Here is an 11,585-nt window from a genome sequence, read left to right on the forward strand (position 1 = left end):
GAGAAGCCTCCAGAGGCAGCCAATACTAGGCAGTCCAACTTGGAACTTTAATTCAAACCTGTTTTCTATTCCTGGCTCACCCGGGGGCACTTACTTTTATGGCACTGATGAAAGATCCCTTTATACCAAAGCACCCCCAGCTTTAGCCCTCCTGGCCCATTGGGCCTCTTGGAGAGGTAGACATGACAGCCTGAATTTAGGCCACTTTTGCAAGATAGGGAGATTGGAAGCACTAGAGAGTCCTCTTCGTTGCCCCTGGGCATAAGATCTGGGGAGAAGTGGGAGCCACAGTATCTAAACTCTCCCTTCTTTCCCCATCATTAGCTCGGATTCTTCAAACGCTCCCTCCCTTATGGCACCGCCATGGAAAAAGCTCAGCTCAAGCCTCCAGCCACCTCAGATGCCTGACGCCTATTCCCAGACTCCAATCCTGAAGGCTCAGTCCCCCCACCCTCAGTCTACTGACGGGGAGGGGGGCTGGGTCTTCCTGAAGGTGCTGAGGGCCAGGGAGACGCTCCTCTCCCAGCCCAGAGACATACTTGAAGGGCCAGAGCCGGGAGGTGAGGAGCTGAGGATCCCCACCCCCATGCACTGTGAAGGACCCTCGTTTACACATGCCCTCCCCACGGACGGACGGACGGACGGACGGGGGAACTGAGATCCAGGGACAGAGGCCTAGCCTCCCCGCAGCCTTTGCATTTTGGAGAGAGTTTCCTGAAAACAACTTGGAACCAGAACTGGGGAATCCAATCCCAGTTCTCTGGGCCAGACTTGCCACCAGGACTTGCCACCAGCTCCAGCCTGCAGAGATATGTCCACAGCCTTGCCAGAGTTCCACCGGGAGCCCCGGCTAAGAACCTGGAACCTGGGGAGTGAGCCCTGGCAGCTCTGGACAGTCCCCACCTCGGTGGGCAAATAAGGAACACTAACTGTGGATGGTGCCCAGGACCAGCTCAGGACAGATTCCAAACAAGGATCGATGCTGGCCCAGAACCAGCTCCAAGGAGAATCCGAACTCACATGGGGCCAGATTGAACCTGGGGCCTGGGGTTGATCTGGGACCCAGACTCAGCCATTGATAACCTAACCAGGCAGATTCAGGACAACATTTGAACCTGCACCGGACACCTGGGCCGGGAGGCCCAATCCATCTCTGACTCGGGAGAAGTCAGGAATTGCCCAGGACTCTGGAGGGGCCATGATGGCAACAGATCTGGAACCTCAGCCTGGCCAAAGGCAGGCCCTCCCGGTCCCCCAGAGAAAGGGGAGCCCACTCTCTCGGGCCTGCAGGATCTGGGTTCTGCCCGCCAGCTGCACTGACGCTGCCCTTCCTCTCTTTGCCCAACCCTCCCCTCCCCTCGGCTCGGGACACCCGGGACTTATTTAAACTCTGTTGCAGTGCAATAAACCCGGCCCGGAGCCCCCACTGACCAGAGCTGGAATCTCTTTTATACGTTTTCCAAACCCATCCTGGTACCAGACAGCTTGGTGGGTAGGAGAGTGAAGAGGGGTAGAGGCAGGGAAGACTAGGACCAGGAGGGGTGGGGCCACCGTGAATGATAGGGAAGGAGGAGCTGGGATGAGTGACAGATGGCTGGGAGCAGAATGAGGGACGGAAAGGATGCATGGAGGGAGGAGGAGTGCTGTCAGGCCTGGGCAGGGGCGGTTGGAGAGACAGAGAGGAGGGACAGGCCAGCTGAGTGACTTGGAAGGGATTATGGAGCTACGTCGAAGGGTATTGTTTGGAGAGGATTTCGTCACTGCCCGCTGATTTCCTCTTTAACTTTTTTTTTTAACTTTCTCACTAACTTTTTTAAAATATATATTTCATTGATTTTTTACAGAGAGGAAGGGAGAGGGATAGAGAGGTAGAAACATGGATGAGAGAGAAACATTGATCAGCTGCCTCCTGCACACCCTCTACTGGGGATGTGCCCACAGCCAAGGTACATGCCCTTGACCGGAATCAAACCCGGGACCCTTCAGTCCGCAGGCCGACGCTCTATCCACTGAGCCAAACTGCTCAGGGCTCCTCTTTACCTCTTGAGACAGGAGACTCACAGCAGAGTGTAGGGGCCATGGTGAGCCAGGGTCTCGATGGGGCAAGATTGTTCCCTTCCTTCTCGTGATGACTGTGCTCTCCTCTCCTCTCCTCAGCTCATCAACTGGGGCCCCAGCTCCATTAGCCGGGGCGTGCTGGAGCTCAGCTGTCCCCAGAGCCTGGAAGGGCAGCAGCTCCTCTACATGACCAGGTTTACAGGACTCAGCAACTGTACCTCCAGCCACCCCCCCAACTCAGAGCACCTGGAGGTGAGAGGCCTGGAGACGGGTGGAGGGCGGGGAACCAAGGCTGAGAGGTTTGGGGAAGGTCACGGGGTCGTGGTGGGGGGGCCTGGAAGAGCAGTATGGCTGACGGTGTGCCTGAAGCTAGGACTTAGGCCATGGGAAGGGCGTGAAAAGGCCACAGACACCTCGAGGCCCTAGGCAGGAAAAAGACTCTGTTATGCACTGTACTTCCGTCATTCTGCCTAAAATCTCCCCCCTTATTTCAGCCCTGGCACACTCTGAGAGCCCAGCTCCATGCCACCTCCTCTGGGAAGCCTTCCAGTTCTGTGCCTCTGGGCCCCAGGGGAACAGCCTCCCTGTCCTCCTGGATCAGAACCTGAACCAGATCATGGGGAGCCTTATGTTTACTCATTAATAATATTTAATTAATTGAGTGCCTTCACTGAACCCTGTTATAGGCTCAGGAAATATCACACTGAACAAAATTAACAAGGTCTCCACTCCCATGGAGCGTACATTTTAGTGGAGGGCACTAAACAATAAAAATTAAAGAGAGAGGTTAACAGGTATTGAAAAGTGATAAAAGCGCAGTGCTAACGTTCTGAGTGGGAAGGGAACTGGAGGCTGACCCAACAGGGAAAAACCTGGAGGCCTGAAAGAAAAGGATGTGAAGACTTTGGGGAAGAGCATTCCAGGAAGGAACAGCCAATGCAAAGGCCCTAAGGCCGCGACAGGGACCCAAGTATTTCTTTACACATCTTTTCCCTGTAAACCAAGGACCCAGCCTTGTTCATTTCCATGTTTCACACCGGGCTTGGTGATGTGCCCCTGGAGGTGGTCAGCTGAATGGATGAAAGAACAAGTTGAAGCTGTTCTGGGCCCACGAGCAGGCTGACTTAGCTGCTGTAATGAGGGGACGAGGCAGCTAACCGTCAGTCTCTTTCCTCTTCCAGCTGGATCCCGAGGGTTCCCAGAACCACAGGCTGCAACGACGGGAAGCTCCAGGCCAGAGCCCTGCCTCTGGGCCTCAGATCCTGGTAAGTTGCTCTGGGAATGAGGTCTGGACCCAGGCGCTGAGCGCCTGTTGGAGTTCTCAAAGGGCAGAATTCCAGATTCAGGCTTCCTCGTTCTCCCCAGAAATGCCCAGAGGCCGAGTGTTTCAGGCTGCGCTGTGAGCTTGGGCCACTCCACCGGCAAGAAAGCCGAAGTCTGCAACTGCATTTCCGGGTCCGGGCCAAGACCTTCCGGCAGGTAAGGGAGCTCTACCTCAGCCCTAACCCCACCTTTGGGCCTGACTGGCCCTCCCTTTCCTCACTGTCCTAGCTACATCCTTTGGGAAAGGGACCCAGGCATACCCCTCCCCTCCTGACCTCCTTTAAATACACCTGTGTCCTTGGCTGGAGAGTGATTCTTGTGCAGAGAACATAGAAAAACAGAGATGGAAGATGAATCTCTAGTGGAGAGACAAGCAGATGTAAGAGTAGTAAATAAAGAGCAGTCATTTATGAAGTGCACACTATGGGCCAGGTATTGTCCTAGGTGCTTAACCCACATTAATAATGATTTTTAAAATTCTTTTTTACATGCAGTCATCTAAATATGTATTATTTAGTTATAACTATTCAGTTACACATTTATTATCTCAGGTAAGGCCACACAGAGATTCAGGAGAGAATGAGCCCAAAATAGAGAAAGATCAGAACCTGAACCAGACCATGGGGAGCCGTATGTCCTCTAGATCCCAAGGACAGGGGTGGGGGGACTGCCCTGAACACCTTTCCTCCACCCACAGCGAGAGCACCAGCCATTTAGCCTGCAGTGTGAAGCTGTGTACGAAGCTCTGAAGATGCCCTACCGGATCCTGCCTCGGCAGCTTCCCCGAAAGGAACTTCTGGTGGGTCCAGGGCCAGAGGTCTGGGCCAAGGAAGATGAGGCTCAGAGTGCTGGACCAGGCGCTAGGATGGGGACATCAATGGGGGGTGGCCTTATGATTGTAACAAATATTTATTGAGCATCTACTATATCCTGTTTCAGGGATATAATGATAAGCCTGATGGACAGGGCATCTTTACTCCTGAGTCCACGTCCTCACAGGCAATAAGAATACAGTGTGCAGAGGACCAGAATACTTATGGGGTCACATCACAGGGACACTTGAACACAGTCTTGCAGGGTCAGGAAAGGCTTCCTGAAAGAAGTGATGTTTAAGCTGAGGCCTGAACTACCAGGCTAACCACTCAGGGAAGGAATATTCTTTGGAGAGAGGAAACCAGCTAGTGTGAAGGCCCAAAAGTCAGCGACAATAACGCACTTTTTAAGAATTTAAATTTTTAAGTTCAGAATTCTGTTAGCTCAAGATGCGAGGTGAGAGGTGGGTCTCGGTCCCGTGGCAAGTGGGAGCCAAGTGTAGGTGGGAAGGACTAATGGCCTCTCAGTGACCTCTCCTGCCTTGCTCCCTAGGTGGCCACGGCTGTGCAGTGGACCAAGGCAGAAGGCGGCCACGGTGTCCCACTGTGGATTATTATCCTCGCCATCCTCATTGGCCTCCTGCTCCTCGGTCTGCTCATCTACATCCTCTACAAGCTCGGATTCTTCAAACGCTCCCTCCCTTATGGCACCGCCATGGAAAAAGCTCAGCTCAAGCCTCCAGCCACCTCAGATGCCTGACGCCTATTCCCAGACTCCAATCCTGAAGGCTCAGTCCCCCCACCCTCAGTCTACTGACGGGGAGGGGGCTGGGTGCTTCCTGAAGGTGCTGAGGGCCAGGGAGACGCTCCTCTCCCAGCCCAGAGACATACTTGAAGGGCCAGAGCCGGGAGGTGAGGAGCTGAGGATCCCCACCCCCATGCACTGTGAAGGACCCTCGTTTACACATGCCCTCCCCACGGACGGACGGACGGACGGACGGGGGAACTGAGATCCAGGGACAGAGGCCTAGCCTCCCCGCAGCCTTTGCATTTTGGAGAGAGTTTCCTGAAAACAACTTGGAACCAGAACTGGGGAATCCAATCCCAGTTCTCTGGGCCAGACTTGCCACCAGGACTTGCCACCAGCTCCAGCCTGCAGAGATATGTCCACAGCCTTGCCAGAGTTCCACCGGGAGCCCCGGCTAAGAACCTGGAACCTGGGGAGTGAGCCCTGGCAGCTCTGGACAGTCCCCACCTCGGTGGGCAAATAAGGAACACTAACTGTGGATGGTGCCCAGGACCAGCTCAGGACAGATTCCAAACAAGGATCGATGCTGGCCCAGAACCAGCTCCAAGGAGAATCCGAACTCACATGGGGCCAGATTGAACCTGGGGCCTGGGGTTGATCTGGGACCCAGACTCAGCCATTGATAACCTAACCAGGCAGATTCAGGACAACATTTGAACCTGCACCGGACACCTGGGCCGGGAGGCCCAATCCATCTCTGACTCGGGAGAAGTCAGGAATTGCCCAGGACTCTGGAGGGGCCATGATGGCAACAGATCTGGAACCTCAGCCTGGCCAAAGGCAGGCCCTCCCGGTCCCCCAGAGAAAGGGGAGCCCACTCTCTCGGGCCTGCAGGATCTGGGTTCTGCCCGCCAGCTGCACTGACGCTGCCCTTCCTCTCTTTGCCCAACCCTCCCCTCCCCTCGGCTCGGGACACCCGGGACTTATTTAAACTCTGTTGCAGTGCAATAAACCCGGCCCGGAGCCCCCACTGACCAGAGCTGGAATCTCTTTTATACGTTTTCCAAACCCATCCTGGTACCAGACAGCTTGGTGGGTAGGAGAAGCCTGTGTTTCTCGCAACTTCTTTCCACCAGGGGCCAGGATTATAAACCCCAGGAATTGAGGAACTTGTTTGGGGGTTCCCTTCTCTTAGGTGAAAGAAATGATGGGAGGAGTGGAAGAAAGACTTGACCCCTACCCACCTCTCAGCCCCACAGGCCTGGTCCCTCACACCTCCCAGAGAGAAGGAGAGAAACCCCTTCTCCTTGTGGGTTAGGGAAGAGGGCAGAGGGGGAGGCCCAGGTTGAAGTTGGGAGAAGGTGGTCCAGAAGACTCATTTGGGCTTCCCTAAATTGGATAATGAAATGGGTTGAGAGAAAAGGCCACAAAACTAAGAAGAAATCCACTAGGGTTTTGTTTTGGTTTTTTATTGCTTATTGTATGGTGGTGGGTAGGGGGGAGGTGTTAAATATTCTCCATTATCCCTTTAATTTCTACAAATAATCTTGTGAAGTAGGTACAATTAACCTCATTTACACAAGAGGAAATTGAGGTCCAGAGAGGTTATGTAACTTGCCCAACTCACACAGTGAGTGCCAGAGCAGTCGAATTCAGCCTTGTCGGACTGTGAAAGCCCTCCTCCATTACCAACATGCCATAAGGTTCAGGCCTTTGAAGAGAAATGAAAGTGAGGGAGCCCCTCAAGGTCCTCTGCCTCCTTAAGGCCTGTGCTAACATGCAGCAAGAGAGAGGAGAGGGGTGCTAAAATCTAATGGGATTGTCCATGTCATGCTAGACCAGAATTCAGCCACCAGAGGGCAGCAGAGCTACAAATTTATGGAAATTTGGGGAAGGGAGGCTATGAGGTCCATCTCACCTTCCCACACCACCAAGACTCTTATTTTTAAGGGAGAGAGACATCGATTTGTTGTTCCATTAATTTATGCATTCGTTGGCTTGTATGTGCCCTGACCGGAACTCTAGCCCATAACCTTGGTGTACTGGGACAACGCTCTAACAGAGCTACCCCGCCAGGGCCAGGACTAGTCTTATTACCTTGGGCCCCTGCATAGCAATGACTGCATCACCTCATAACCGCCCTCCTGAAAGACCAAGGTTGCTCCACTCTCCAATCTGTGACTTCTTGGTAATTCTGTCCCTCGGGAACTTCTTCCCAGAACCTATAAATGAAGAGGGACTAGTGGGGAAGAGACCTGAAGAAGCAAAGAGCCACCCAGCATTTCTAAGAATAGCAGCTGTGGCATAGCAGGGCACTGGGAATTCTCAAGGAAAGAAATTCCATACTCCCCCCTCCTGGGGGAGGGGTGGGAGTGGCATCAGCGAAACCTCATGGGCTAGATCTAAGACTTCTTACACTATCTGAGAAGGAAATGAGGAGGGGAAATGGGCTTTGAGTTCTGGGTTGGTGTCAGGGGTCTGTGTCGGGCCTGTAGCTTCAAGTCTCAGAGAATGACAAGGTCTCTCACAATATAAGAAAGCAATTCCTTAGGCTCAGAAGCGCTGCAGATGTAATCTAGCACCAGCCACTCTGTCCCTGGACTGTCATTCTCAGGCTCTGGTCTGCTTCCCCTTCCCAACCTCCCAGCCCCTCCAGCTCTGTCTGCCTTCCACCATAGAGACCTGAGTGATCCAGGGGGACTAGGGAGGGGGACTGGGAGGCCTGGGCCCTTTCCTTGTCTGTTGGTAGAGATGGAAAGGAGGCCCTGGGAAGGGAACAGAGCAGCTGGGGGTGCAGGGAGGGGGAGGGGGCCCAGGAGAGGCAGCTGGCAGGCGGGAAGCTGATCTGGGGGTCTCAAGTTTCTTGACATCAATTAGAGCAGCCGGCCTGGGCTCATTAGTAGCCCGGGGTGCAGGGCTCATCAATAATGAATTCACCCCACACACTACACCCCCCCTCCCCCAGCTGCCTGCAAGGTCACCCCGCCCTTTACCAGCTGCCTGCCCTTGGTAAGCTAAGCCACCCCTGCAGAGACCTCCCTAACTCAGAGTCTCTAGGGCAGTGTGGGAAGGTGGACAAGGCAAAGGGGTCTTTATCACCAATTAGCCATGCCTGCTTCTAGGAGTCCACCCAGGAGGAGAAGAGTGGGAAGAGACAAGGAGGGGTAGATGTGGGGCGGGGGGGGGGAGAAGGAGGCGTTGTGATGCTAGGGTTGGATGGCATAGTGGGAGGTCAGATCCAGAGCAAGAGGACCTCCTCTGATGGGCTCAGAGACCCCACATTCTCCCCCGAGGCCAGACTTGAACAGCGGGGCCACAGTACCCTGAGATCTCTGGCCTCTAGATCAGAACAAGCTCAAGCCATTGGCAACCCCAGGATTCTCGTGCCCTTGAGTTGGAGCATCTTGGCAGGTGCAGAAACAGCTTTCCTTCAAACCAACCAGATCAGTGCAGTGAGGGCAAGAGCCTGCTAAGGCTCAGAAACGGGAACTTGAACTTCCTGTACTTTAATTAGCCAGCTAGTCCCTGGGGAGCCGTATGTCCTCTAGATCCCAAGGACAGGGGTGGGGGGACTGCCCTGAACACCTTTCCTCCACCCACAGCGAGAGCACCAGCCATTTAGCCTGCAGTGTGAAGCTGTGTACGAAGCTCTGAAGATGCCCTACCGGATCCTGCCTCGGCAGCTTCCCCGAAAGGAACTTCTGGTGGGTCCAGGGCCAGAGGTCTGGGCCAAGGAAGATGAGGCTCAGAGTGCTGGACCAGGCGCTAGGATGGGGACATCAATGGGGGGTGGCCTTATGATTGTAACAAATATTTATTGAGCATCTACTATATCCTGTTTCAGGGATATAATGATAAGCCTGATGGACAGGGCATCTTTACTCCTGAGTCCACGTCCTCACAGGCAATAAGAATACAGTGTGCAGAGGACCAGAATACTTATGGGGTCACATCACAGGGACACTTGAACACAGTCTTGCAGGGTCAGGAAAGGCTTCCTGAAAGAAGTGATGTTTAAGCTGAGGCCTGAACTACCAGGCTAACCACTCAGGGAAGGAATATTCTTTGGAGAGAGGAAACCAGCTAGTGTGAAGGCCCAAAAGTCAGCGACAATAACGCACTTTTTAAGAATTTAAATTTTTAAGTTCAGAATTCTGTTAGCTCAAGATGCGAGGTGAGAGGTGGGTCTCGGTCCCGTGGCAAGTGGGAGCCAAGTGTAGGTGGGAAGGACTAATGGCCTCTCAGTGACCTCTCCTGCCTTGCTCCCTAGGTGGCCACGGCTGTGCAGTGGACCAAGGCAGAAGGCGGCCACGGTGTCCCACTGTGGATTATTATCCTCGCCATCCTCATTGGCCTCCTGCTCCTCGGTCTGCTCATCTACATCCTCTACAAGGTCCGACACATCCTGCCCTCTCATCAGGTTCTGCCCCTGACCCAGCACAATCCCAAGCATCTTCCTCCAAACCAATTCTCTAGCCACATGCCCCCACCTGTGCGCCGGCCACATGCATCCCATCCTGACACTGCCTATAGGATCCTTCCCTTCATTCTTCAGCCCCTATCCTAGAGTCTCTTGAATCAACCTGATAAGTTTGCCTCTACTTGCAAAATCAGTGTTCCTCGAAGGGGGCAAGTTTAGCATTTGTGCTGTCACTTCCTCCAAAGACCCATGGCAGCTGTCACTAACTGGTCAGACCCAAGCAGTGGCCTCAGAATCCTCCAGAGGCAGCCAATACTAGGCAGTCCAACTTGGAACTTTAATTCAAACCTGTTTTCTATTCCTGGCTCACCCGGGGGCACTTACTTTTATGGCACTGATGAAAGATCCCTTTATACCAAAGCACCCCCAGCTTTAGCCCTCCTGGCCCATTGGGCCTCTTGGAGAGGTAGACATGACAGCCTGAATTTAGGCCACTTTTGCAAGATAGGGAGATTGGAAGCACTAGAGAGTCCTCTTCGTTGCCCCTGGGCATAAGATCTGGGGAGAAGTGGGAGCCACAGTATCTAAACTCTCCCTTCTTTCCCCATCATTAGCTCGGATTCTTCAAACGCTCCCTCCCTTATGGCACCGCCATGGAAAAAGCTCAGCTCAAGCCTCCAGCCACCTCAGATGCCTGACGCCTATTCCCAGACTCCAATCCTGAAGGCTCAGTCCCCCCACCCTCAGTCTACTGACGGGGAGGGGGCTGGGTGCTTCCTGAAGGTGCTGAGGGCCAGGGAGACGCTCCTCTCCCAGCCCAGAGACATACTTGAAGGGCCAGAGCCGGGAGGTGAGGAGCTGAGGATCCCCACCCCCATGCACTGTGAAGGACCCTCGTTTACACATGCCCTCCCCACGGACGGACGGACGGACGGACGGGGGAACTGAGATCCAGGGACAGAGGCCTAGCCTCCCCGCAGCCTTTGCATTTTGGAGAGAGTTTCCTCTGAAAACAATGGAACCAGAACTGGGGAATCCAATCCCAGTTCTCTGGGCCAGACTTGCCACCAGGACTTGCCACCAGCTCCAGCCTGCAGAGATATGTCCACAGCCTTGCCAGAGTTCCACCGGGAGCCCCGGCTAAGAACCTGGAACCTGGGGAGTGAGCCCTGGCAGCTCTGGACAGTCCCCACCTCGGTGGGCAAATAAGGAACACTAACTGTGGATGGTGCCCAGGACCAGCTCAGGACAGATTCCAAACAAGGATCGATGCTGGCCCAGAACCAGCTCCAAGGAGAATCCGAACTCACATGGGGCCAGATTGAACCTGGGGCCTGGGGTTGATCTGGGACCCAGACTCAGCCATTGATAACCTAACCAGGCAGATTCAGGACAACATTTGAACCTGCACCGGACACCTGGGCCGGGAGGCCCAATCCATCTCTGACTCGGGAGAAGTCAGGAATTGCCCAGGACTCTGGAGGGGCCATGATGGCAACAGATCTGGAACCTCAGCCTGGCCAAAGGCAGGCCCTCCCGGTCCCCCAGAGAAAGGGGAGCCCACTCTCTCGGGCCTGCAGGATCTGGGTTCTGCCCGCCAGCTGCACTGACGCTGCCCTTCCTCTCTTTGCCCAACCCTCCCCTCCCCTCGGCTCGGGACACCCGGGACTTATTTAAACTCTGTTGCAGTGCAATAAACCCGGCCCGGAGCCCCCACTGACCAGAGCTGGAATCTCTTTTATACGTTTTCCAAACCCATCCTGGTACCAGACAGCTTGGTGGGTAGGAGAAGCCTGTGTTTCTCGCAACTTCTTTCCACCAGGGGCCAGGATTATAAACCCCAGGAATTGAGGAACTTGTTTGGGGGTTCCCTTCTCTTAGGTGAAAGAAATGATGGGAGGAGTGGAAGAAAGACTTGACCCCTACCCACCTCTCAGCCCCACAGGCCTGGTCCCTCACACCTCCCAGAGAGAAGGAGAGAAACCCCTTCTCCTTGTGGGTTAGGGAAGAGGGCAGAGGGGGAGGCCCAGGTTGAAGTTGGGAGAAGGTGGTCCAGAAGACTCATTTGGGCTTCCCTAAATTGGATAATGAAATGGGTTGAGAGAAAAGGCCACAAAACTAAGAAGAAATCCACTAGGGTTTTGTTTTGGTTTTTTATTGCTTATTGTATGGTGGTGGGTAGGGGGGAGGTGTTAAATATTCTCCATTATCCCTTTAATTTCTC

At 54.1% G+C, this 11,585-nt stretch overlaps 2 protein-coding genes across 2 annotated transcripts in view; both read left to right on the forward strand.

The window, feature by feature from the left end:
• Nucleotides 1-5,980, forward strand: part of ITGA5 (integrin subunit alpha 5) — a 55,393-nt gene extending 49,413 nt beyond the window's left edge. The window contains exons 25-29 of the mRNA XM_006757095.2: nt 2,187-2,310; nt 3,240-3,323; nt 3,424-3,537; nt 4,079-4,180; nt 4,747-5,980. Of these exons, the coding sequence (XP_006757158.2) occupies nt 2,187-2,310; nt 3,240-3,323; nt 3,424-3,537; nt 4,079-4,180; nt 4,747-4,953 (631 nt within the window). The 3' untranslated portion in view covers nt 4,954-5,980. The remainder of the gene's footprint in view (nt 1-2,186; nt 2,311-3,239; nt 3,324-3,423; nt 3,538-4,078; nt 4,181-4,746) is intronic.
• A 2,516-nt stretch (nt 5,981-8,496) lies between these two features.
• On the forward strand, nt 8,497-10,360 carry LOC102758617 (integrin alpha-5-like). The gene is made up of 3 exons (XM_006756932.2): nt 8,497-8,645; nt 9,212-9,334; nt 9,976-10,360. The coding sequence occupies exons 1-3, from the start codon at nt 8,598-8,600 to the stop codon at nt 10,057-10,059; spliced, it is 255 nt and encodes an 84-aa protein (XP_006756995.1). The 5' UTR covers nt 8,497-8,597; the 3' UTR covers nt 10,060-10,360.
• Nucleotides 10,361-11,585: the final 1,225 nt, after the last annotated feature.

This window comes from Myotis davidii, unplaced genomic scaffold (genome assembly GCF_000327345.1).
Source record: "Myotis davidii unplaced genomic scaffold, ASM32734v1 scaffold233, whole genome shotgun sequence".
Classification (NCBI taxonomy): domain Eukaryota; kingdom Metazoa; phylum Chordata; class Mammalia; order Chiroptera; family Vespertilionidae; genus Myotis; species Myotis davidii.

Coding starts and splice junctions, on each gene's coding strand:
- LOC102758617 (XM_006756932.2), top strand. CDS start 8,598: ATGCCCTACCGGATCCTGCCTCGGCAGCTTCCCCGAAAGGAACTTCTG. Junction 8,646..9,211: donor TTCCCCGAAAGGAACTTCTG/GTGGGTCCAGGG, acceptor CTTGCTCCCTAG/GTGGCCACGGCTGTGCAGTG. Junction 9,335..9,975: donor TCATCTACATCCTCTACAAG/GTCCGACACATC, acceptor CCCCATCATTAG/CTCGGATTCTTCAAACGCTC.